The sequence below is a fragment of the Halichoerus grypus genome, chromosome 8 (assembly GCF_964656455.1).
Source record: "Halichoerus grypus chromosome 8, mHalGry1.hap1.1, whole genome shotgun sequence".
NCBI classification, from domain to species: Eukaryota; Metazoa; Chordata; class Mammalia; order Carnivora; family Phocidae; genus Halichoerus; species Halichoerus grypus.
Window position 1 is genome coordinate 48389625 of NC_135719.1, and position 26365 is coordinate 48415989.

Genomic DNA, 26365 nt, shown 5'->3' on the forward strand with positions numbered 1-26365 from the left:
ACAGAAAAATGGAGTGCCTTAGGTTTGGGGCTCGGGTAGGAGAGAATAGTTGTTTGGGATTAAAAATCACACATAGCCAAGTGATCAGCAGATGGAAGCAGAATTGAACTGACCACACCAGAACCATTAGTGGGGGCCTTCTGACCCTCGTCCCAGTTTGGCTACTATGACTTTGGGCAGGTGGCTTTCTCTCTCAGGGCCCCAATTCCTTCACCTGTAAATGATAAGTGTGCAGGGGGAAATGAACCCACTGATTTCTATTTTTTTTTTAATTTTTTATTGTTATGTTAATCCCCATACATTACATCATTAGTTTTAGATATAGTGTTCCATGATTCATTGTTTGTGCATAACACCCAGTGCTCCATGCAGAACGTGCCCTCCTCAATACCCATCACCAGGCTAACCCATCCTCCCACCCCCCTCCCCTCTAGAACCCTCAGTTTGTTTTTCAGAGTCCATCGTCTCTCATGGTTCTTCTCCCCCTCCAATTTCCCCCCCTTCATTCTTCCCCTCCTGCTACAGTCTTCTTCTTCTTTTTTTCTTTCTTAACATATATTGCATTATTTGTTTCAGAGGTACAGATCTGAGATTCAACAGTCTTGCACAATTCACAGTGCTTACCAGAACACATACCCTCCCCAGTGTCCATCACCCAGTCACCCCATCCCTCCCTGAACCCACTGATTTCTAAGATGGTCCACTATGTGGACTCCATGGACCATGTCAGGAAACACACCCTTACGGGGAAAATAAAGGAAAGTAGGAGCAAGGAAGAGAGAGAGAGAGAGAGAGAGAGAGAGTGTGTGTGTGTGTGTGTGTGTGTGTGTGTTCGTCAAGGGAGAGGGGGCTCATCGTGATTGTATACATCATATATGGGCCTGCTGAGAGTCCCATGTTCCCCTTCTTCACCCCCAATTACCTGGTCACTGTTTCTCAATAGAAGGAAGAATTAGCACCCTTTGAGGATTAGGGAGGCCAGTGTCTGTGTGCCCACTGCCCTCAGGCCAGGGCTCCTGCAGTCTGGAGGCCAGCCCACTGCTTCTCTTCCTCCCATCTGGGTTGCAAATGACTTCCTGCCCTTGAACTTTGGGAGACTTGGCACTTGCAGGAATCATCTCTTTGTGGGGTCCCACCTGCCTGGGGCTCGGGGCTAAGACAGATTGTAAGCCAAACTGCCCTGGTGAGACCCGGTGAATTCTCATCCATCTCCCCCTGCCCAGCCTCATTATACCTGGAAAGGCCCTTCTGGGGCCCTGTTGGGTGTTGAGCAGGAGCTGCTGGAGGTGATTACAGAACAGTCAATTGTTCTCATCCAGTTTGACTCATTCCTGCATGCACCAGCCTCCAAGAGGGAACTCGTTACTGTTGCCTTTACCCCAGCTTCTGAATGAATGCAACTTCCTGCAATTAGCTAGCTCTGGTCAGGGTCAGGGATTGAGGCAATCAGCAGAGCCGACTTGGCTGAGACCCTCCCCAGAATGCCCTGCAGTCAATAATAATTAGCAATGCCTTTATTTGATAGTTAGTCTATAAATTTATACAGCTGCCCTTTTCCTTGAAAGATTTTTAGGATGAGCAATTAATTAGAGACTAATTAAAAGAGCCCTTTTCTGAATGTTTGGAGACCTCAATCCTAGGCTCACTAACCTTGGACATGTTGCCTCACTTTGCTGGGCCTCAGTTTCCTCCTCTGTAAGATGGGAGTGACATCAGTCCTGCCTGCTATCGGATGTGAGTATCCAACATGGTAACGGATGTGAGGCCGCATCCTCAGCTGGCCCCTCCCACCAGAGCCCTTCCTGCCAAGGGCTCCTTAGGGAGGATGTGGGGATAGCTTTAGGAAAGCAGAGTCTTGAGGGCTGGGAATGGCCTCAGACTCAACATAGATGTGAGGTGCGCTAATAAGGTAGTGCAGAACCACCCCTGGGAGTCCAGTGACATGCCTGCTCCAGCCAGGGGTCCCCAACCCCTGCAGAGGCCATGAGAATATGGGGCAGGAGCAAGCCCCACCTGGCACTCTGGGTGTGCTGGCCCTCACACTCTTTCTCCTTCTTTCCCAGAGCACTAGATATTTACTCTGCCAAGGACTTGGGGGGCAGCTGGGGGTATGGAAAGGCTAATTAGACATCCATCCAGCCTTCAAAGAGCTTGTGCTCCGCAATAATCATATTCACACTAGTAGCAAACACTTATGAGTCCTTGCTGCATGCTTCATCTCTGTCCCTCACAAGAGCCTGGTGGAGGTGCACTTTCATGTTCCTCAATTTGAAAATGAGGAGCTAAAGTTCAAACAGGACAAGTGACCTTGCCCTGGATCACAAAGCCACTGAACTGTCATAGGTTAGATGATAGACTTAGATTGACAGGTCACCATGGAACCACACAAATCTGAGTTCAGATCCTTGCCTTCCAATCCCCACTCTGCCTACTGGCAAGTCACTTATCCCGCCTTAGTCTGAGTTTCCTCATTTGTTAAGAGGAGACTTTGCCATGAGACTGAGAAGCTTCATATGGGAAGTTTGTCATTCAGTGCCTGGAACACAGTGAGCACCCAGTAAAATGGTAGTAATTATTGGTACACTGTGAGAGTAGTAGGGGAACAATGCTTCTTGCAAGCCCAGCACCCCTCCCGTCAAGAAGAGTGTCAAGATGAGCTACACCCAGGGGTTCCTCTTGGAGCAAGCAGAGTCATGAATATGCACAGCTGTGGGTCCAAGCAGGTCCACCGAAGCACCTGTGGGTCACCCTGAATAGTCAGTCTCAGGAGGCCTTGTGGGGTAGACACACCTGTCAGTGTTTGGGGAAATGGACATAGGGCTGGAGATAGGAATAAAGTCTAGGCATTTTACATGTTAGCTTGGCAACAGCATTGGAATCACTTGAGGCATGATTTGCTGAATTGCATTGGGGCTGCTGGGTGGGGCAAAAGAGCCCTGAACTGGAAGGTGAGAAAACATGTTCCTAGCTCTGGTTCTGCTAACGTTTAGGATTTCTATTTCTTATCTGTAAAGTGGGAATATTTTCTACCCAACAGGAACAGTGTTATGGGAACCAGTCATTAAAATGGGAGGGCTTAAAATTCAGCACCTCGGACAGCCACCACGAGGCTCTCCTCCAAGGTTGCTCTTGTTCTATTAGAACCTAGGGTCCTCACCCAGTCAGAACACCAGGGGAAACAGGGGTGGGGAAAGGCAGAGTGAGGGTCACATGGCAGGCGGCTCAGGCCAGCAGAGTCCTACGTGTGTTCACGTGAAGGATAATCCAGGAAGTGAGGAGGGAATAGCTGAATTGTGATTGAAGGGACTAAGTGGAGCTGTCCACCCACTTGGAAGTTGGAATCACATCGTCCTTCTCCATTGGCTTCTCATTACCTACCAAACAAAACTCAAACCCCAGTCCTTTGTAACCTGCCCTTAAAACTAGTTAGTCCACCCTAACTTCATCTCCTGCTAGGTCCTGCTGCAAACCTGTGCTGTGGCCACACATAACTCACCTTTTCCCAAGCATAGTATCTGCTTTGGGGCCTCTGCCTGTGCCTTTTCTCAAGCTTTCCCCTCCTCCTAGAATGCCCTCCCCACTGTCCTTATCTTAGTCTATGAAAATCCTTCTCAGCCTTTCAGGGCTGAGATCAAAGGCTGCCTCTTCCATGAAGCCTTCCCTGAATATCCCTGTCTTCAGAATTAAGCCTTCCATCTCCTCCGTTCCCATAGCAGGTGTACCCTGTACCCACTCTTCCAACTGCCTCCCCCCGGTCCATGTCTTCCATATGAACATCTTGCTCAATATACTCGCTTTGAAATCAATGAAATTTGGGGGAAGAGCAATGAATGCCCTTAAAGCAGAAGTTTTCAGAAGTGACCTTTCTAGAAAGGAAATTCATGGCACTTCCTGAGGGGCATGCCAGCAGGGCTGGAGCTTAAAAATACCCGTTGCCTTCTCTGCAGTTCGGATAAACAGGTATCGGCAGTGGGACTAGAAAAGCTGTCCCCCAATATCATCTCTGGGGTTTTTTGGGAGGGGAGCAAATGGTGTGAGCTTCTACCTTACGCAATACTATGTAGTGGTTACTCAGAGACTCTGGAGCCAGATTCCCTCCCTTCCAATACCAGCTTTGCTGCTTACTAGCTGTGTGACCTTGGGCAAGGTATTTTACCTCTCTGTGCCTCTGTTTTCTCATATATGAAAGGGAATAATAATAAAGTCTTTTGGATTCCTGGGCTGATTAATTAGTACATATAAGATAACTAGAATACCTGGCATGTTAATACTCTTCCAGCAAGAGTTAGCTTATTATTATCATTATTATTGTCAATGCTGCCACTGCTATTGTTATTTACTCCAAGGGGTCCCCTACCTAAAGAGAAGGACTGGTCCTGGTGGAAACACCCTCTTTGGGGGTACAAGCAGAAAGGGAAGCAAGAGGAAGAGAGTAGAGTTCGTTGAAACTTCCTCCTAGCTGGGAGCAGCAGGGTTGACGGGGGCTCCTGGGTTCCCAAGGGCAGCCACAAAACTGAGAAGAGACTTTCTCATCACGGGAGGGGGCGGAGGGAGTAGGCCAGCTTTTCAGCTCCTCCACATGCCTCTGCTGACCAGCTTTCCTTAATTAAGGCCTCACCTAGGTGGCCAGCCTGATGAAGCCTCCTCTGCTGCTCTCGGACTAATTGCTGCCACCTTGGCACCCGCAGCGAACGGCCTGTGAGGTCACCAGAGCTACAGAGCCTGGATTTTCCAGACCTCCTCCCTGCGTGGAATGGTGTGGCTGGGAGATAAGGGGCCCTCTGGTCATTGCTCAGCACAAATGCTACCTTTCAGCTCTGGATACAATGGGTACGGAGAGCCTGGGAGGCGGGGATAGGAGCCCGGTGTCCCTGCCCAGGGGATTTGGGCCCTATATTTCTCCCCTGGATGACAGAATTTCTATTACCTTAAAGGGCTCATCTATTTATGCTGCAATTTTTTGAAGTCCTGTCTGCTGTTATTGAACCCTGCATGCTGGCAAGGGGAGTGGGCGCTCCATCACCCAAATGAACAACTTGTTTCCACATTTTTCTCCCTTTCCTCCGTGCTGTCGGGAGGTCAGTCGCAAACCTCAGCTGCTCTGGCCGGGGAAGGTAGGACAGGGGTGAGAGTTATGAAAATCCAGATCAGTGAAGCAGCGACTGAATTTTCCTCCAAGGTTTCTGGTGTCCTTTAAAGACGTCACTCTCTCCCAGCCCCCACTCCGGAGCTGGACAAAATGCATGCCTGCCTTTTGTGCAGCTCCTGAGCTAGAACTCGGGAGGGAGGACAGCTGCGGGGCCAGGAGAGAATGTGGACTGAGAAGTACTGCCAGGTGACATGTATAGAATGTGTGTGTGGTTCCTGTTCTAATTGTTTTGTTCTTCATCAAACCTGAGGTCTGCAGGCTATTAGCCGTAAGCTTTCCATGCCGCATCTCTGCCTCCCGCCATTGACTAGCTTCCTAATTATAATAAAAGATTTTCCAGGCTGTTGCACTGGAGACGAGGAATTCACCCTCCAGCTGCCCTGCCTGTGTGAACAGAGGAACACAGGTAGTGCAAACTAGCAGAAATGATCGAAAAACATAAACACATGCCCACACCACACTCCGGTGGTCCTGTCCCAGCTCCGTCCTCGCCTGCCGGGTAGCCTTGGCCGAGTTACTTATGCTTCTCAAGCCTTGGTTGTTCGTCTACAAAACAGGGTAAATAATGGTTCTGTGTTCTAGTGTTCTTAGGATTGAATTAGATAAATATGTACAATGTTTCGAACAAAGGCTGACATGTTGCAAATGCTCACTAAATGATTGTCGAGGTCCCTGATGGAGTTGTATAGGGATGGTGCCCTAGAGGCCAAAGGCATGGACTTTGGGGTCATACAAGCCTGGATTGGAATCCCAAGTCTGTCCCTCAGCTGTGTGAACTGAGGTGACGTCCTCAGCCTCTTTGAGCCCCAGTTTCCCATCTGTAAAATGGGCTGATAGTGCCTGCCCCTCAGGGTCCGTGTGAGCACAGAATTGGTCACACAGCAAATCATTGGCAGAACTGGGACAGAAATCAGGTGACCTAACTCCCAGTCCCATGCCTTTTCTGCCTTTACCTCCTTCTCCTGAGTTTGCGGTCCCCAAAGCAGACATCTACTGATTTTTCCCAGGGCAGAGAGGGATAGGGTTGGGGGAACAGTCACCAGAGTATTAAATCATGTTGGCAATTAGTCCACAGAGCAAAGTAGGGAAAATTGGGTTTATGTCACTAAGGCTGAGTCCAGCCTCCCCGCTCTGGGACCCCATGGTTTGTGGCTTTATTAAGGAAAACTGCTGACTCTTCTGTTCCAAAAAATAAACATTCCCATGTCACGCCACCCTCTCCCTGCCATGCTCCTCACGTCTTTATCAGTGCCCTCGTTACTGGGTTCTGGAGCTCGGGCTTTGGTCCAGGCCTGGAACCTAGAGTACTCTCCATGCAGCAGAAGAGGGTGTGGTAGTTGAGGCGTCCATGCTTTGAGTTCCCCCAGTTTTCTTTTTGTCCAAGTCTCTGGTGCTGATGGGATTTCTGCCACCAGTCAGAGGAGCTGCCCTGAAAGGTCTGGAGGAAGCTGACGAGCGGGGTGTGAAGGTTCACCCTTGGAGCACCAAGTGACCGTGGCAGACCCCCTGCTCTTTGTCCGTTACTTTACGTAATCCTCACAACAACCCTTGTAGGTGGGGGCTGTCAGGATCCCCACTTTGCAGAGGAGGAAACCGAGGCTCGGAGAGGTGAAGTGACCTTCCCTAGTTGGTAAGTGGTCACCAGAAGCTGAGCCTGTGGCTGTCTGAACCCAGAGCCTGCACTTTGAGCCACAAATAAAAACTGTGGGGAAGGAAAGTGTTGTGCATCTGTGGGAAATAAGCAGCTTGGAGACTCTCTCAGGCCTTTTCCGAGGAAAGGGGACATTCCCGGCAACCTCATTTCTCAGTGGGAGCCTCGTGCCCTCCCTCACTTTGTCTTTGAGGGGAGGGAGGCTGGGACCGTCAGTCTCCCTCCCTTGCTTTGGGGCGGCCCATCCCAGCTTACCCAGCCGCCTCACACCTGGGCTTGTTAGTCTTACGGCTCTCCTGTGAGGAAAGCAGGGCGAGAATCCTTAGCTCTGTGGCACAGACGAAACCAAAGTGCAGAGCAGTTACAGGTCTTGTCCAGGGTGACGTGACTTGTGAGGACATCAAGCTGGGCCTCGAACCCAAGGCTTGCGGCTCCAAGGCCGTGCTTGCCTCGGGACGGCGGTGCGGGGAGGGGAGGTCAGTACGAAGGAGAAGGCCAGGGGGGAGGCCGACCTAGACTCCAGCCCTGGCTCTGCCGCCACCTCGCTATTTGACCAAGTCACCCCACCTCAGTGACAGGTGTTCCCTGTCTCCCGGGGGCCAATGTCAAGCTGAAGGGAAGCACTTCTGGGAAGGACTGGAGGAAGGGCCAGGGAGTGTGCACGCAGAGGCATGAGGAGGAGCAGAGGGCCCCGGCCCACAGACTGACTCTCTCACCAAGCTGGCAGGTCTGGAATAAAGGAAGAACCCCCTGCCCTCCAGCTCCGAGACCCCACCCAGCCTGGCCCCTCCCCAGCCATCTCCCCACGTAGTCATTAGCACCAATAACCCCATCTGTGGGAGTAATTATGCACCCCGGGAGGGGAAGGGATTCCTGCCAGAAGATGTGATTGTGTCTGGAAAATGAAAGATGTTGCAGAAAAAGGTCACGAATAAATTACTTCAAGGTGGGGTTAGCTAATAGGAAACTAACAGTGGGGGTAATTGCACACATACACACACACACACAAAAAAAACACAACCAAAAAAACAAGCAAAAAAAAAAAAACCCTCAAAAGTTCTTTCCAAAAACACTACCCAGATGAGCAGGGATGGAGGGAATGTGAGGGAGAGAGTGGGAGCAGAGCAGGCGGGGCCCTGTGTGCCAGGGTGGGGGCCTGTGCTGAATTCAGCAGGCCAGAGGGAGCCACTGAGCAGGGCGTGACAAAACAGTGCTGCCCTTGACCTTCATAGCCTGTGTGGGGAGATGGGGACATCACTGTCTGAGAACTCAGCATACAGTAAGTGCTCAGTAGATGCTAGCTCCTATTATTCCCCGTGGTTCTTAGGTAGAGGCTGCTTGGCTCAGTGGGGAGAGCGTGGGCTTTGAGCCAGGGGAACCTGACTTTGAAGCTCCCCAACTGGGTGAGGGGAAACAGGGCGAGCACTAGGAACGTGGCCCAGCGCAGGTAAATCTCAGTATCTCTCCTTATATCTGCCGTGGCTGGGACTCTTATGGACCATGTGTAATAGTCAAAATGCCTAAAGCATTATGGCACTTCCTCTGGGCCAGGCACTGTTCTAAGGAGATTACATAGGTCAACTTATTTAATCTTCACCACTACCCTTGGAGGAAAGTCCTACTATCATCCCCATTTTGCAGATGGGAAAACTGAGACATAGGTTAATAACTTGCCCCAAGTTTGTCCGTTATACCCCATTAAAACTAAAAAAATAAAATGCCCAAGGTTCTATACGTATCAGAGCCAGGACCTAAACCCAATAGTCATATTCTGGAGCCCATTGGAACCTCTGTGCCCTGCCTCTTCTGTGGGCAAACCCTAAAGGATCCTTGCTGCCACCCTACCCCCCCCAAACAGGGTAAAACCTTAGCCGGGGCCACGGGGGTGCTCCAGCCTCCAGAGGCAAATTTGAAAGTAGCATCAAATTGGAGAGCAATCAGGCATCCACCAGGTAGTCCAGAGAGTCAGCTTGCCGGTGGTGGTGTGGATGGAGCACCGGGTCCCCACCGTGCCACCCATCCGTGCCACAGTTCTGCCACTACCAAATGCTCTCCCAGCCATCACCTCATGTGTTCTCATAGCCCCGTGGGGTGAGATGTCACTGCTGCCGTTTCATACACAAGGAGACAGGCTCAGAATGGTTTACACAGCTTTGAGCATCTTGGCCTTGCCCGCTGTCGAGCCCAGTGCTGAGCCAACCCCAGGCAGATGCTGTCAGGACACGCCCCTCCTGCCCCATCTCCCTCTGAGGCCTCGCACCCCTCTTTTCCCTGGCCTGCAGCCCCAGGCTGGAAACCACCCCGTCCCTTCCTCCAGGGAGGCCAGATCTGCTCTACCCTCCCTTCAAACCTGCCCGCCTGAGGCCGCGGGGCCTTATGGGGAGTACATTCCAGGCCCATGTTATGTGTAGTGAAGCGTTCTATGAGAAGTTGGCTGAGAAACCTCTGAGAGCCAGAAAAATCCACAGGGCACCAGCTTTAGAAAGATGCAGAGAATCTGCAGTTGGGGGATGCGAGGGGGATGGTGTGGGCAGCAGGGAAGCCTCTTCCATCTCCACTCCGCTTCTGGTCACCAGGAAAGGCCTCTCTTTCTTTGCAGTCAGTTCTAGAACTTTTTCTTTGATGACTGACTCCACAATCAGTAAGCGATTCAATTTGCCTGAGTCTGGGTTCTCAGCCTCTCTCACCCAGAGAAGAGTGGTCCAGACTCCTGCCTTTGGGGAAGGGGGTTCCTAAAGTAGGCTGAAACCTTGAGTCCCTTACCTGCTGTCGGACCTACCTTTGCTTTTAGGGCAAAATATGAAGCCTGGCCCTCGAGGCCTTCCTGGGTGGGCTGGTCTGACGTCCAGGCTCCGGTCCCACCTTGGCCCCTCAGCCCCGGTGCTCCAGCAAATCCTAACAGAATTGCCTTACCCTGGATGCCCACTCACCCATGCACGGCCCTGCCACCAGGCCTTCGTTCCATCTACTGCTCTCTACCCTCTTGGCCAAACCCTGCCCATGCAGCATCGGGCTCAGCTCCGTTGCCCCTTCTCAGGCAGACTTCTTGCTTTCTTCCCACGGGGACGTAACCTCTCCATAGTACAGTGGCACGTCTGCTCTGGTGGCACACTGTAGATGTCTCTGTCCTCTCTACTCAACAGCTGCCGGGAGCGGGTCTGTCTGATTCATCCCTGTGTCCCTGCCCTCCCCCCACCCCCCGCCGCCTCCCTCCTCACTCCGGGCCCTCCCAGGCCTGGCACAGTCTCCTGAACAGAGTGGGATCAGTAACTATTCATTGAATAAATGCACGGGTAGTTTAGAAACATCCCCTAAATCATGAATATGCCACGCTTTGCTTGGACCCTGGTAAACACCCCCCATCGGCATCTGTAGGACCCTCTGTCTCCCATAATCTGGTTCCCACTTGGGACATTGTTGCTGTCACTATATTGAGACTCGGGCTCTGCAAGCCCCTGCCCAGGGCACGTACCACCCAGCCGCCACCTCAGAGGATCTGGGTCCTGCAATACACATGGATGCACCCCTCATATATCCAGTCCCCTTCACACGGATATGGCATGTCTGTACCATACACACCACACTCAGAGCTCCCGTGTACAAATCACCCTTGGGGCTCTATGGCCAGAATCGGCCCAGATGTCTGACACGCAGATGCTAAGCTTACCCCACAGCCGTCACACTGCTGAGACAGAACACACTCCAGACTCGCACACTGCATGGGCCACACCTGGGGGCCCCGATAAGCTACCATTCAAATCAAGACCCTGGGACAATAGGCATAAAACCTATCCCTGACCTGCTCTTCACCACCTGCAAAGCATTTGTCCCTCTTGTATATGTGGGGCCCACATGTACTGTTCACATGACGTGCATCACGAGTGTATACCACTGCTGTGCACGCGCATGCACGCGCATGCACGCACACACACACGCACACACAGGCTCACCAGAAACAGCCTGCAGAACATCTGGAAGTTGGGAGGTGGCCTTCCCGCGCTAGTCTCATCTTGTGCCCCTGCCCCACTCCGTATTCTGCAAACTCTCTCCTCTAAGCTCGTGAAGACCTCCCCTAATGCCCCACAATAGGCTCTCCCGGCAGGTAAGAAGTAGTGTTTTGCTGGCACTTTTTAAAACCACTAAGGAAATCATGAAACCTAATGCAGAGCGACTGGGGCCATATGCTGTCGGGGCTTGCCCAGAGCCTTTGCAGGGGAGCCTTGTCCTGTCCTCAGATGGCTTGCGGTGGAGGCCCTGATCCTCCCCACCCCCAGTCCCTCCGGGAGCACAGGAGCTGGCCCTGGCGCAGGGGGAGGGACAGGGGAGGGGGATGAGGCCTAGAGTGGGAGAGCGAAGCTGTTCTAGGAGGTGAGGGCTGAGGCCGTCCTCGTGTGAGATGCTCACAGCACACCCGGTCACCAGCAGCAGTGTCACGCCGTCACCACCGTACCCAGCGCCCTTTCAGGGGATATGCGTCATCTGATGGATGCTGGCACACGTCCCGGGCTCACGCTCGCTCCCATGGCCTGTTATTCCACCGTCTTAGCTTTATTCCTTCAAGTTTTTTTTTTTTTTTTTTTTTTTTTTTAAGATTTTATCCGTTCATTTGACGGAGAGAGAGAGCGAGCGAGAGAGGGAACACAAGCAGGGGGAGTGGGAGAGGGAGGAGCAGGCTTCCCACAGAGCAGGGAGCCCGATGCGGGGCTTGATCCCAGGACCCTGGGATCAGGACCCCAGCCGAAGGCAGACACTTAACGACCAAGCCCCTATTCCTTCAAGTTTTAAAGGCTTTGAGGCTTTAGGAGTCTCCTGACACAAGATACAAATGCTCCCTAAGACTGCCCACCGGAAGCCCCTGGTAGCCATTTCTGCCTCCACCAGCAACAGATGTTTAACAACTAACGTGTAGGAGGCCACCTAGTACAGGGCGTGATATACAGTAGGCGCTCAGGTCATTTGGGTCCCCAGCATTTGCTGTCCTGTCTGCCGTCAAGGCGGCCAGGCCGAGGGGAGAGCTTGGTCTGTGGAGTCGGTTGGGCCCGTCCCCACAGTGGACTTAGGGCAGGGTGAGCCCTCCAGCCTCGGTTTAGCCTCTTTCTAGGGTGGTTCTTTCTCTAGGAAGGGCTATTAGAAGAACAGAAGGGGACAGAGGGCAATAGGCACAGGCTGGTACCAAGGGAGCAGCCCCAGGGAAGCAGTCTGTCCTAAGCCAATGCGTCCACCCTGTCTGTAGGGGCGCAGGGCTGTGGACAGTGGTGAGGACCAGAGTCCTGTCCACACCTGCTCCCCCTCTGCGGGGGCTGCCCACTATGCATGCATGAACGCCACTGGGACCTCCTGGGGGTCGCCTGGCAAGATGCAAAGACCTCTGACCAGTGCTCAGTAAGCCCTCATTAGCCCGTGATTCCTTCTCTGAGCCCAGAAGAGACTCTCGGACTTACAGATGGGACAAGGGCAGCAATGCAGAGCAGAAGGGAAACTTTGTTTTACCAAGACAGCAGCTGAGTCTCCAGGAGGACCCCCGGTCTTGCGGTCAGTAAGAGGCCTGGCTTTCACTTGAGCCCAAATGTCCTTCCTTGACCACACTCACTGCCTCTCAGGTCTCCCTGAAATAGCGTGGTATCTGTTTAGGAACTATTAGAAGGTGTCTGTGCTCCTCCAGAGAAGACTCTTGAGGGGTCAGAGTTAGATAGCATATTTGTGCAGATTAAAAAAAGGCATCCCTTTCTCGAGACATTCTACTGTCATCTGCCAGGAAATTGATGTCATGTATACACAAACTACAATGACTGTCATGTTAATGGCACCCCTAGAGTTGTGCAGTGCTTAGCCTGCACAGCTGTACAGAGCAGCCTCCGGTCACTGACAGCCGGTTCATTTAGGACAGACAGACAGAGAGGGCTTCCGGGCCTAACCTTCAGCCCTTTTCCACCCATCCCCCTTGGGAGCCAGAAAGAATGACCCTGGGCATTACCTGCCTCCGCATGGGGAGGCGGAGACGGGAATGGATGTGACAAGCGGCCTCCACCCTTCTCTCCCTCTTGTCTCTCTGACTCTCTGCTCTTCATGCCTTATGCAGAGTTTCTTTTCCCCAACATGCACCCACTGTCCGTTGCTGCTTTATCAGTGACACGCTAATTAGGTCCAGTGAGGTTTGCTGTGCGTTGGAGAGGCCTCTGCGGTTGGCGTTCGGTCCACGCTGTTCTCTCTTTGCCTTGTGGGCCATGTGTCATTCTTTCTCCCTGGAAAATCATAAATGAGCCTCCGTATGTGGGACTCCCACTGCCTGAGCCTGGGAGCTGGGAGTGGGGATGACTGAGAAGGGTGGGCAGGGGGGGACCAGCAGCACAGCCCTGGTACTCTGCTTGGCAAGGAGCGGACACCTGCCTGGAAGGGGCTTTGGAAGGAACAAAGCATACTCCACATGGGTGCTGCTGGCATTGACATGACGTTGGACACCAAAATCAGCCTGCATTGGTGGCCCTGAACTTCCAGGGTTAACAGAGGAGAGAAAGGAATAGGAGCAACCCCCAGCAAAGGTCTCTGGACTGAATGGATGGGATGCGTGAGGCCACGTCACCATGAGCTAGTGCTTCTGCCTTAAACCCATGTATTCTGACCCGAGGTGCACGGCCCTCTCTTACCTAAGCCATTGGTACTTCTCCAGCAAGAAGCCAGGTGGGTCTTGGCTGGCTGTCCCAGAGTCCTCCCTGCTGAGCTCCCATAGGCTGGCAGGGGCATACCCACCACCCCGGCCTGGATCTAGAGAACCCAGTTCCACTCTGTTCCCCCTGTCTCCTACCCACGTATTTAAGGGGGACCCAGAGCCGAACTTGCAGCACTAACACTACCTCCCTCTTTTGTGAGAGGGAGGGTCAACCACTTCCCATCCCCCTCCTCCTCCCACTCCAAAAAATACTCATTAACCTCTGGCCCATTGCAAGGAAAATGGGAAATCCACACAAGAAGCCCAGCTGCTGATTAATTTTCCCAAACAGGGCCCAACTACAAAGTAGCGTATTGCAGGGGAGAAAATTCAATAAACAGCGTTTGAAACAAATTTAATAGAACATATAGCTCATTACCCACTGGGGTCTGGGCCTCTGCTGCCACGTTGTGCAAGAAGGCAGGTGGAAGGAGTAGGGGAGATTTGCATCTCTTTAGCAGGACCAGCTCCAGGGGTTCCATTCTGGCAGTAGCTCTTTCAAATCAAGTTCAAAATGTTAATAGCCAACGCTGCTATAATTAACAGGCCTTTGGATGGGAGGAGGTGCTTACATCCGTCCTCCATTCACAGAGTGGAGACGCTGAGCGGGACTGGCAGGCTTCCCCCCAGCAGGAGCTGGAAGCTCAGGGACCCGCCCCTGTGGGAGGGCTCCCTTCCCCGGGCTGCTGCGGGATGTGGGCTGTGTGGAGGTGAGATGGGGATAGATAAGGATGTAAGAATACTCAGGCACCAACTTCCAAGTGCTGAGAAAGGCTCAAAGCATCTGGGCCTCAGCAGGCAGCCCTTCCTCGAGGTCAGGGCCATGTCTTGGGGACGCTGTGTGCTTTGGTGGTGAGTGTGCGGTCAGCATGAGCAGGGGCAGCATAGGCTCTCTGAGAGTTTCACTCCATCTAGGCTGTTAGGATCCTGTGCCCGAAATGGGAGCCAAGAGATTCAAGTTCCACGGCCCCTCCCCTGCCTGGCTTTGGCTGTATGGCCTTGGGCAAGTCACTTCCCCTCTCTTGGCCTCAGTTTCCTTACGTGTAAAACAAGGCAGCTGGACCAAGTGATTCCCAAAGTCCTTCCAGCTCTGGCACCGTGGGCTGTCCCCCCAGTGTTATGAATGGCATGTGGTCAGGCCCAGGCCATGAATTAGGAGGCAGCCACCTAGCTGGTGTGATTGGTGGGGCCCCAGGGGGACTCCCCAGCCCTGGGCCTCCATTCCTACCATTCTTCCCTCCTTTGGGCTAAGACCCCTACTGCAGGCGAGAAGATGTTCAGAGAGTCAGAGCTGAAGGGCCCTTAGAGACAACCCAGCCAGTGGTTCCCAGCTAGACCCTTGCGAAGGCTGCAGCAGGTTGCCAAGAGAGGTTTTGAACATTTCACAGAGCCCATGGGCAGCCTTCCTTTACCTGTGATGAAGCGAACTAAAACACCAAGGTTTTTCTTTTGCTTTTAATTAGAATTAAGTCAATGTGATATTTCAGGTTAGCATGCGTTCTTCAGAAGCTCTGATTGGTTGTAGGTGACATCATTGGAATTTCTAGGTCATGGTTGGTGGACAAGATGCTGCCACCTGAGTCACACGGCATGTGGTCACTGGCCAAATTGCACCTGTTCAGTACGTGACTGGCTTTAGACACCAGCACAGAGGATCAGCAGCGTCTTTCAGACTGAGAGGGCTTTGTAGAGGGAGGATACTCACAAGGGTCCTTGGCGGCGAAAAGTCGGGGAGACGGATTGATTTTAATAACCGCATATAATCGAACAGGAAAGCAAGGCCTGTATATTCCCGGCACGAACACAAGTCCATCGGAAGAGAACCCTGTCTTCACAGCAGTGAGAGATGTGCTGGACAGGGATCTTGGGGGACAGCCTCAGTACAGGGCCTGGGGGTGCTCCTTGCTGAGGGAGTGGGGGTGCAAGTGCTGACCTATGAGAGGCATGGGAGATGCCAAATGCAAACTCCCCAACTTCACCTCTGATGTGCGCTCACAAGCCTGGCCTCTTGTCCTGTTCTTTTCCCCCAGAGTGTGAAAAGATCAACAGACATGAATTCAGAGCTGGTCTGGGCCAGGGCTGGGAGGTGGGGAGCAGACAGGATGTGGTCCCTCAGCTGGTCTCCTAAGGAGCACTAGCCTACGGTCTCAGCTCCTGGCCCTCTGGCTTACAGTCTCCTTTTCCTGAAGGCCCTGGGCTTGGTCATCTCTACCATCCCGTTCAGCTCAGAGGGCCTTGTCTCCCTCAGCGGATGCCCTGGCGGCCAACAGATTAATTTTCCAGCTGGGCTTCTCAGCCTCAGCCTGGCCGGGCAGGGTTTGGGCAGGGAGGGGCAGGATCTGGCCTGGCTTTCCGTTTTCACAAGAGCCCCCAGAGAGGCCCAGAGTCAGTGCCGTAGCACAGGACCAAGCCTTAGACCAGACAATAGTCCACGTCCTGTGTGTGATGGGAGCCACGGAACCTGGGCCCACGAGGGCCCCTCAGCCATCTGCACAACACTATGGAATACCTGTACTCTGTGCCTAGATAGATGGACACATCTGGACGCAGGCAGGAGTGTGCCTGTGTGGACGCTGCCTGGGAGCTGCCCCGGGGCGGAGAGTCTCAGCATCCTGGGAGCCCCCGGAGCCCACTACCAGGGCTGGCTCAGAGTTGGCCCCATGCAGCGAACATTCGTCGAATTGCCTGGCAGGAGAGAGAAAGCATATGGAAAGTGCCCGGTCCTTCTGGTTGTCCACAGGAGAAGCCAGCCGTGTACACACAAACATTGCATTTCGATTCAACAACATTTATTGAGGGCCCATTATGAACCAACAGGGTCTCAAGCCCTGAGAATCTAGACATGAATAAAACCAGATCCCTGTCTCCCTGAGCCCCCGAGCCTAGGGCAGAGCAGGCACATGAGCCAACCAGGCCCCCCAGTGTGCTCAGATGGTGGTGGCTGTGTATGCACCCATTCCCACGAGGGCAGGACTGGGGAGGGAACACAGCAAGGGGCGGGGGGCGGGAGATGAGGAAGGAGTCACAAATTCCTACCCAAATCCACCCAGGCAGGTAAACAGATACCCCCAGACACACACGTAAGCACACACGCATGCACGCACGTGCACACACACACACTCTTAGGTGTATACACTGACTACCTAAGCATATGTAGACACAAATACTGACCCTGTAGACTCAAGCGCCTCACAGGCCATCGTGATTAAAGCCTGTTAGTGGTCCCCCAATCTGGGGAGGTGTGCACGAGAGGATGGCCTGTGTGTTGGGAGCAGGTACCTGGGGCAGCATGGGAATCACTCCACCTTGGCCAGGGGATGGCCGGAGGTGGGCAGAGCTGTTAGTCTAAATCTGACCGGTTAGGCTGATTATTGGCTTGCTGTGAATGTCAATCATCAGAGACAGCCAATCAGCTATAGACCAGGCCTGACACTCAGATGAGTGGCCAGAAGTAGGGAATCGGACAAAGAGTTCACCTGTTAGTACTTGTGCTCCTTGAGGAGTGTGAACCAGGCAGGAGTCAGGACAGCAGGGTGGAAGAAGGGGAGTGCTGGGAGTTAGCCGTAGCACGCTCACATCCCTTCACTTTAGAAACGGCTCAATTCCCTATTTGGATTTTTTGGTATTGGGAGCTAACAAATGGAAAGTGTTTGGAGGAGCTCCTGGCCACAGTAGCCCCTCAGTGGGCAGTCATTCTGTTCCCCCCAAGACCATGCCCCTGGTGTGTGCCTGGTTCAGCCCTGAGGAGGGGAGCCAGGGCTCCAGCCTGTAGGGGGTAGCGGAAGGTGAACCTGGGGACACGAAGCTAGGATTCCTGCCCCCCTGTGAGCACCAGCCCTCCTCCACCGCACAGGGCCCAGCATGATTCATTGAGTGAGAGATGGATCCCTCCTCCAGAGCTGCCTTCTGCCAAAACCTTGCAGAGCTTTGTGAATTCCTTCCATAAGTGATATTTCTTTGCAGTAATAACAGCTTTTGCAGCGCTTTCTACCTGCCAGGCATGGTTCTCTCTACTTGAGATATAACTTAACAATCATATGAGGTAGGGACATTATTTTTCACATTTTACAGATGCAGGAACTGAGTCCCAGAGTGGTTAAGTGTGCAAGGTCGTGCAGTGAGTAAGTGGCGGAAGCAGGATGGCACCAGAGTCCATTCTCTAACCACAGGGCTCCGCCACCTCTCCGGAAGGAAGATCTGATACTTTCTCCTCCTTCCCTGCCTTCTCCTTTCTCCTCACGAATACCCCACAGGGCCCTGGATAAGTCACTGAGTCTCTATTTCCTTCTCTGGGAAGGAGAAATTCCTCTCAGCCTGGCGACCTCGAGCTGTCGATACCCCTGCATGGGTTTCGCTGGGAGGAAATGGTGCCCTGGTGTAGTATTCTAGGGGGCAGATATTCCAAGCTGGGCACTCTGCATCTTGCCCCCTGGAGTAGGGCCAAGGTGGAGAGTCCTCTCTGAGCCCCATCAGCAGACTCGCAGCTGGGCTCAGAGGCCCCTGGAGGCCCCCCGGGAGGACTGGGGCTGGAGACACTAATGAGGAGACCAGGAGAAAAACCCCTCTCCCTGGAAGTAAATTCATGCAGAGAAATTTATAAGCTGTGCATGCAATTTGCAAGCGGGCCAAGGCCCTCAGAGCTTAAATATATTCCTTGGGGCTATTTATAGTCTTGGAAAAATTAGAGTTTTCTGGGTAATGGGAGTGCTGCAGACTCCAGCTGGTCAGGGCCTGCCAGGGACTGGCAGAGAATAGAGTGGGAACCATGGAGCCTTCTGGTGAAGGGCTCCAACTTCTAGTGACCACATGCCCAGAGCAGACAGCCCCAAAGTGGGCTCCTGAGGTGGGGAAGGCATATCCTGGGGGGGCTCACGGAAGAAAGCCCAAACCCCCTTACCTGGCATTTAAGGCTCCCAACTCTCCTTTAAATATCCCCCCTCATCTCTCCCTACACAAACCCCTCCCCCAGCCACCCTTAGAACATTCTCAGCTCTCACATTCCTCTGCACTCTTGTCACACTCTTCCCACCTGAACTGCCGTTACCTCACTCTTCTCTGGTGAGTTGAATGTTCCCACCCCTCAAGGCCCCTGACGTCCCCATTCCTGGTCCCCGCTGCCCTGTCCCTTGCCCCCACTCTCAACCCTTCACTGGAACGAATCACCTACCCATGGAGACCTGCTGTAGTGGACGCCGTAGTGTGCCCCTCAGATTCACCCTTTGGGCCTGAGGCACCCCTCCTTCCCTGGCTTCAGGAAACAGGGGCTCCTGGCTGCATCCCTCTCAGTCAGAGGGGGCCAATTCATCCGAAACCATGCCTCCTTCCCCGGGGCAGTAGATAGCCAGTGCTTGTGGGGGGGGCAGGGTGTGTGGGGTAGAAAGGTCCTCTTTCCCTTTCCGCTGGCTGGACGATTCCAAGGGCCACTGCAGCTTCAGAGCTTCCTGGCAGATCAGCAGAAGCCACCTCGGTGCAGGTTCCCCCTCTGTCCCGTCCTGCCTCCCTTGCCCCCACGGGGGCCATTCTCAAGAGCTCGCTAATCTCCATCTTGGAGAATGCTTTCTGGGCAAGCCAGTTCATGACAGCTGGTGACAGAATGGCTAAGCAACCAGCCTGGGTGCCAGTAGAGATCAGCCGTTCTTAGCGCCCTGACCTGGGACGAGTTACCTAAGTTCTCCATATGATTGCTTTATCCATAAAATGGGAATAATGCTGAGGCAACAGTCTCTGGCCAGTCTTGTGAGGATTAAACGTGGTGATGTACGAATGCACCTGATATTGAGAAAGCGCTCAGTAGACATTAACTATGACTGTCTACATTTAACTTCTCTGAGGTTCAGGTACATTATTATCTGTGTCATGGGGTTGTTGGTGAGAGTCCAATAATATTGAGAGGCAAAGGGTTGCATTCTGTGCTGCCAGGACCTAATACAGACTCAGGGGTCCAGTTCCGCGGGGGCTTTGCCCACCTGGAGCTGTAGTCGGGAAGCCTGACCCTTTCCCCGACTGGTGACAATCACTGTATTAGTTTCTTATCACCGCTGTGACAAACTACCATGCATTTAGTAGCTTAAGGCAACATAGATTTATTATCTTACAGTTCTGTAGGTCAGGTTTGGGTCTCATCAGACTAAAGTCAAGGTCTGCAGGCTGTGGTCCTTTCTGGAGGTTCCAGGGGAGAATGCACTTCCTGCTCACTCCAGAAGTTGGCAGAATTCAGTTCCCAGGGTTGTAGGACCGAAGTCCCCATGTTCTTGCTGGCTCTAAAATGAGGGTTGATCCTATCTTTCACAGGCCACTACCTTCCTTGGCCGTGTTCCCCCTTCCGCCATCTTCAAGGTCAACACAGGCTGGTGGAGGACTTCCGACGGCATCTCTCTCCAACCGGCTTAGTCATCTTCCACTTTTAAGGACTCATGTGATTAAATGGGGTCCACCTGCATTATCTAGAATACTCTCCCCATCTCAAGGTCCTTAATCACATCTGCAGAGTCCCCTTTGCCATGTAAGGTGTCATATTCGCAGGTTCCAGGGATTAGAACATGGATATCTTTTGTGGGGGCTGGAGGGGAGGGCATTATTCTGCCTCCCCTAGCCCCCCAGCGTGGGACAACGTCGATCCAAAATTCACCTCCTCCTCTTCCAGGGAGAGGTCTGTGCAGTTCCATGTGCCGCAGGAACCTATGGCCCCAACTGCTCATCTGTCTGTAGCTGTGACAACGGTGGCACCTGTTCCCCCGTGGATGGCTCCTGCACCTGCAAGGAAGGTGATGTGCCTTCTCGCCCGGTCCCATCCCCCTCAGATGTGCACACCGCCCAGGTGGGCTGCCGGCTAGGGAGTCTGGGCTGTCCCTGCCTCATCCACCCACACGCAGGGTCAGGGAGCTGAGAGATCAGGTCCCAGCCAAGGAAACCCAGGCCAGGGACTTCAGTAGGAGGAATGTAATAGAGGGGATTAGTTACAATGGTGTTAGAATCGCTAGGGGAGCATACGAGGGGAAGTGCACAAACCAGAGATCAGAAGTGGTGGGGGAGAAGCTGCCACCACTCCTAGGGTGGGAGGGACAGATGGAGGAAGTGGCGTTCCAGAGCTTGGGAGTGAGGGCCACCTGGTGGGAGCTGGGATGTGGATAGAGGGGCTGCGTGGCAGCAGTGGAACATGGGGAGGCCCAGCCTGCACCACCATCAGAGGCCCTGCCAAGGCCAACAAAGGTGTCTGTCCTGCTCCCTGCCTCCAGTCTGTGGGCCAGGTCTCCCATAGTGAAGCCCACCTGGGAGCCAGCTGAGGGGGAAGCCGGGGATATGCAGCCGCAGGGACCAGCCTCCTGTGATGCATATCAGAGCCAGGGAAGGGGAGAAATGGGCCTGAGAGCAAACAGGCCGATGACCAGCCTCAGAACAGGGAAACCAGCCTGTCCTAAGAACAAAGGGCCCTAAAATAAGCCCCCTGATCCCACCCCGGGCAGAGATAGCCCTCCCCATCTCAGCTGGTGCCCTGTCCCAGGTGGGATCATGCCCCTGCAGCAAGAGTAGTGAGAGCCAGGAGGCAGGAGCCCCGCGGGCTGGCCCTAGGTCTCCTAACAGCCCTGCTGTGTTTCGGAGCCGACTCCACGTGGAATGTGTGTTCTAACCCGGTGATCAGAGAAACGGTGATTAGGGGGCAGGTACAGAGCTGGGGGAGTAGGCAGAAAGCCAGCCATGCCGGGCCCCGACAGAGAGGTGACAGACCCTTTCCCCCCTCTCAGGGTGGCAAGGCCCGGACTGCACCCTGCCGTGTCCCAGTGGGACGTGGGGCCTGAACTGTAACGAGAGCTGCGCCTGCGCCAATGGGGCGGCCTGCAGCCCCGCAGACGGCTCCTGCTCGTGCACCGCCGGCTGGCTCGGGGACGCCTGCGAACTGCCCTGCCCGGTGAGTGCCCAGCAGCCCTCTCCCCCCTCCCGCAGAGGTGTGCAGAGAAGAGCACTGGCCTCGGTGGTGGGACCCCCGGATTCCGGTCTTGCATCTATAAGATGGCAAATATCTGGCAGGCGTAGCACCCTGGCCTCATTCCCCCCTTGCTGTGCTTGGTCAACGTTACTCATCGAGCCTGGCGCACTGACCTGAGCCCGGAGGCAGCCTCAGAATCATCCCCAACACAGTGCCACAGGACAGCCCTTACCAATCCCTCAGAGGGGCTGTTCCTCGATAACTTTATGATCAGGGTCTGAGAGGGCAAAACCAAGCACTATTCAGTGATAGCCACCCAGACTTAATCACCGGATCTTAGTCTAAGTGACAAACACGTTCAACCAACCAATATATGATATTGTTGAACGAGGCCTGCAGTCCTGGGTTCGAATGCTGACTTTGCCACATCCTAACTATGTGACCTTGAACGTGTTACTTCACCTTTCTGACCCTATTTCTCATCGTTAAATGGGGAATATAATGGAAACATCCCATAGATCTGCTGTGAGGATTAAGAGAAATGAGTGATAAAAGGCTCTTGATACCTAATGAGCACGCAAGCAGATGTCAGTTGCCACCATCCGTCTTCCCTAGAAACAAAGAATAAATTGGTCATTCTTCACATGTGATCAATGCATTATGATTTGCAGAGTGCATTCGCATTTACAATTTTAGTTAACAATCACTAACCACACCCCTTTGAGCTTAACCATCAAGAAGTAGGGCAAGACCGGGGCGCCTGGGTGGCTCAGTCAGTTAAGCAGCTGCCTTGGGCTCAGGTCATGATCTCAGGGTCCTGGGATCGAGCCCCACATCGGGCTCCTTGCTCAGCGGGGAGCCTGCTTCTCCCTCTCCTTCTGCCTGCCACGCCCCTGCTTGTGCTCGTGCTTGTGTATTCTCTCTCTGTCAAATAAATAAATAAAATCTTTAAAAAAAAAAAAAAAGTAGGGCAAGACCATCACCCTCTCCTTCCAAACCCCATACTTCTGTTAATGTAGTCAAAGAATTATTTGGCATGGCTTCATGGCTATGTGGCTCACCAGTGATAAAAAGTGCTCCCACTCCACTCTGGCCACAGTCTCTCTGCATCCCCGTGGGGCAGAGGCTCCCTTTTGTTATCAAAACCCAACAGAAGCGTGTGAAGCTCTGGGAGTCTAGGTCTGATCGTTTCTCTGTCCCCTTCCCTCCACAGGATGGCACATTTGGGCTGAACTGCAGTGAGCGCTGTGACTGCAGCCACGCGGATGGCTGCGATCCTGTCACGGGCCACTGCTGCTGTCTCGCCGGATGGACAGGTACCCGCCGCCCCCGCTGCACAGCCCCCCCGCCCCCAGGGCCTGGGAAACCAGGTTCTTGGTGTTCTACTTCTCTTGGCTGTTCTTTCTCTTTCACTTCTTCTTGCTCCTTATGCATGCACATTTCCCTTCTCTCCTCTGGGCCTCAGTTCTCTGTTCCCTACAGTTCAAGCAAACCAATTATTGAACACCTAGTATGTGCAGGCTTTGTTCTTTTTTTTTTTTTTAATTTTTTTATTGTTATGTTAATCCCCATACATTACATCATTAGTTTTAGATATAGTGTTCCATGATTCATTGTTTGTGCATAACACCCAGTGCTCCATGCAGAACGTGCCCTCCTCAATACCCATCACCAGGCTAACCCATCCTCCCAACCCCCTCCCCTCTAGAACCCTCAGTTTGTTTTTCAGAGTCCATCGTCTCTCATAGTTCTTCTCCCCCTCCGATTTCCCCCCCTTCATTCTTCCCCTCCTGCTACATTCTTCTTCTTCTTTTTTTCTTTCTTAACATCTATTGCATTATTTGTTTCAGAGGTACAGATCTGAGATTCAACAGTCTTGCACAATTCAAAGCGCTTACCAGAACACATACCCTCCCCAGTGTCCATCACCCAGTCACCCCATCCCTCCCACCCCACCCCCCACTCCAGCAACCCTCAGTTTGTTTCCTGAGATTAAGAATTCCTCATATCAGTGAGGTCATATGATACATGTCTTTCTCTGTTTGACTTATTTCGCTCAGCATAATACCCTCCAGTTCCATCCACGTCGTTGCAAATGGCAAGATCTTATTCCTTTTGATGGCTGCATAATATTCCATTGTATATATATACCACATCTTCTTTATCCATTCATCTGTTGATGGACATCTTAGCTCTTTCCACAGTTTGGCTATTGTGGACATTGCTGTGCAGGCTTTGTTCTAAAGGCTAGGGACATACCAGTAAGAAATCAGACAGAGGGGGCGCCTGGGTGGCTCAGTTGGTTAAGCAACTGCCTTCGGCTCAGGTCATGATCCTGGAGTCCCGGGATCGAGTCCCGCATCGGGCTCCCTGCTCGGCAGGGAGTCTGCTTCTCCCTCTGACCCTCCTCCCTCTCATGCTCTCTGTCTCTCATTCTCTCTCTCTCAAATAAATAAATAAAATCTTTAAAAAAAAAAAAAAAAAAAAGAAATCAGACAGAGGCTAATACATCGTGAGCACAGGTGCTTAATCTGCATTCTCAGAGGATATGGTAGAGAGGGGGACGGGGACCTTCTGCTTAGCCCAGCCTCACACTCCTGGTCCCTTATATGTGTCTGTCAGCCTATCTCCTAAACACATGGCGAATCCATCCCACTGCCGCCATCCTGGTCCTCCAAGCACCGTCTCTCAGCTGGCTCTGCCCTGGCCTCCTCCTTGGTCTCTGGGCCTCCCCCTGTTGCCCAGGTGCATCCATTCTGCATATGGTGACCAGAGTGAACTTCTCAAACCCCAGCTCCATTCACATCAGTTCCTGCTCAGAGTGCCTCAGTGGCTTCCCATGGCACTTATAGAAAATCCAAAATCCTTACAGTGGCCCAGGGTCCCTATGACCTGGCCCCCGCCCAACTCTGCCACCTCCCTTTTGCCCCCTCCCATCATTCACTACACTGCAGCCACCTGGGCCGACCACCTTCCTGACCCCAGGCCTTTGTGTGTGCCTTCTCTCCACATGCATTGCTCTTTCCTTTTCTCTGCACCTGATGATGCCCTTCCCCATTACCACCCAGCCAAGACTATGTAAGCGTCCCTCTTATGAATTCTCATAATATCCTACACTCTTCTTTTTGCCATACTTACCTCCATTGTCACTGAACAGTCATTCGAGTATTTTTTTATTATCTGCCTCCTCAACTAGACCATCAGCTCTCTGGAGGCAGGGCCTTGCTCACCCCTGTGTCCACTGCCTGCCACCCACGGAGAGATGACATGGTGGTTAAGAACCCAGAGCTGGAGCCAGACTGCCTGGGTTTGTGACCTTGGGCGAGTCCTTTAACCTCTCAGGGCCTGAATTCTCCATCCATAAAATGCAGATAATTATAATCCTCGCAATTACAGGGTCATTTTTTTTTTTTAAGATTTTTATTTATTTATTTGACAGAGAGATAGAGAGCGAGCACAAGTAGGCAGAGGGAGAGGAAGAAGCAGGCTCCCACCGAGCAGGGACCCAGACGCAGGGCTCGATCCCAGGACCCTGGGATCATGACCTGAGCCGAAGGCAGCCGCTTAACTGACTGAGCCACCCAGGCGCCCCAATTACAGGGTCATTTTGAAGTTTAAATGAGTTAATACCTGCAAGTGCTAACAGGGCATGGCGCTGTGCTCAATAAATGTAGCCCATGAATACAGGAAGTGCTTAATAATGCTGTGCTGGGTGAATGCATGCAGTCCCAGGGTGGTGGGCAGAGCGAGAGATGCAGGCGTTCCTGGCAGTGTGGGTTTTCAGATAATCGTTCACACCAGGTTGCTGAGCAGCCTCTGTTTTCCACAACCAGAAAGTGTCTGAGCAGCAGAAAGCCCGGGGATATTGCTTCCTCGGTAGCATCTCTGACCTGGCTCCCCTGCCCAGCCTCATGGTACAGAGTAAGGCCCATACCCTAGTCACTGGCCCCCCAGATTCCTAGCTGGAGCCAAGTGGAAATCCGCTTTAATTTTTCATGGCCTTAATTTCAAGTGAGCGGATGATAAGATTTTAATGCTAGCTGGTGCTTAAAAATTCTTTGATGGACAACTTTTCAGCAAGGCCTCTGCTATTCTCATATAAAGCTCATTTTCCCAAATATGGTCCTGAAGTCATTTCAAAGGAGTGATTGATGTCCTGAGGTTTGTAATGGAAAAGGGGACCAAGGAGGGGAAAGGAGGGGATGCAGGCATAGGACCCGGACTCCCACTTGGTGAAGCCTCCCCACCCACCCCTGCCCCGAGAAGTCTGTCCCTGACTTCCCAGCTCCTGGCATATTGCTCATGCCTTGGCTCAACAGTGGCTTTGCTCTGCCCTAAATATGTGCAGGTCTTCTCCCCTTGCCCACACAAACCACAGATTTTGACAGGTGCCATCATGTTTCATTCACTTTGCCCTGTGCATAGCAGGTGTTTAGTAAATGTCTATTGAAGTAAATTGAAAGAAGCTGGGCTATAACCATATATGAGTTTTTCCCCTTGAAGCGAAGGAACCTCCAAGGTGATCTACTCTAACCTCCTCAGACTACAGATGAGGAAAAGAGATGTCCAAGGTCTCGGGGCATTAGTGCCAATAGGATGGGGACATGGAATTGCATCGTAAAAAGGAGCCATCTATTCGTTCAATTAGCATTTATTGACTCAAGCAATCACCAAGTCCTTAGTTGGCAACTACCACGTATATCCAGCACTGTGTCAGGCCCAGCATTAAATAGCAAAATTCAGTAACAGCAATGGTCCCTGGACACCTGTTACGTGCCAGACACCATGCTGGGCACCAGAGAAGCAAAGATAACCAAGATGGCGTCCTGTCCACTAGGAGCACCAAATAAGGAGGGTCAGAAGTGTCAATAAGCCATGTTCCCTGCCTTCAGATTGCTGGCAGGGGACACAAGACTTATGTATGAAACATTCAAA

General features: G+C 52.7%; 1 protein-coding gene across 13 annotated transcripts in view; it reads left to right on the top strand.

The window, feature by feature from the left end:
* The window catches only part of MEGF11 (multiple EGF like domains 11), a 242960-nt gene that overhangs the window by 189291 nt on the left and 27304 nt on the right, over positions 1-26365 (top strand). For all 13 annotated transcript variants that reach the window (XR_004915732.2, XR_013450427.1, XM_036087106.2 and 10 more), the window contains exons 11-13: positions 20150-20270; positions 21249-21412; positions 22644-22746. Coding sequence is in view for 11 of the 13 variants with exons in the window: in XM_036087106.2 (XP_035942999.1) it covers positions 20150-20270; positions 21249-21412; positions 22644-22746 (388 nt within the window). In the remaining 2 variants the exon portion in view is untranslated. The remainder of the gene's footprint in view (positions 1-20149; positions 20271-21248; positions 21413-22643; positions 22747-26365) is intronic.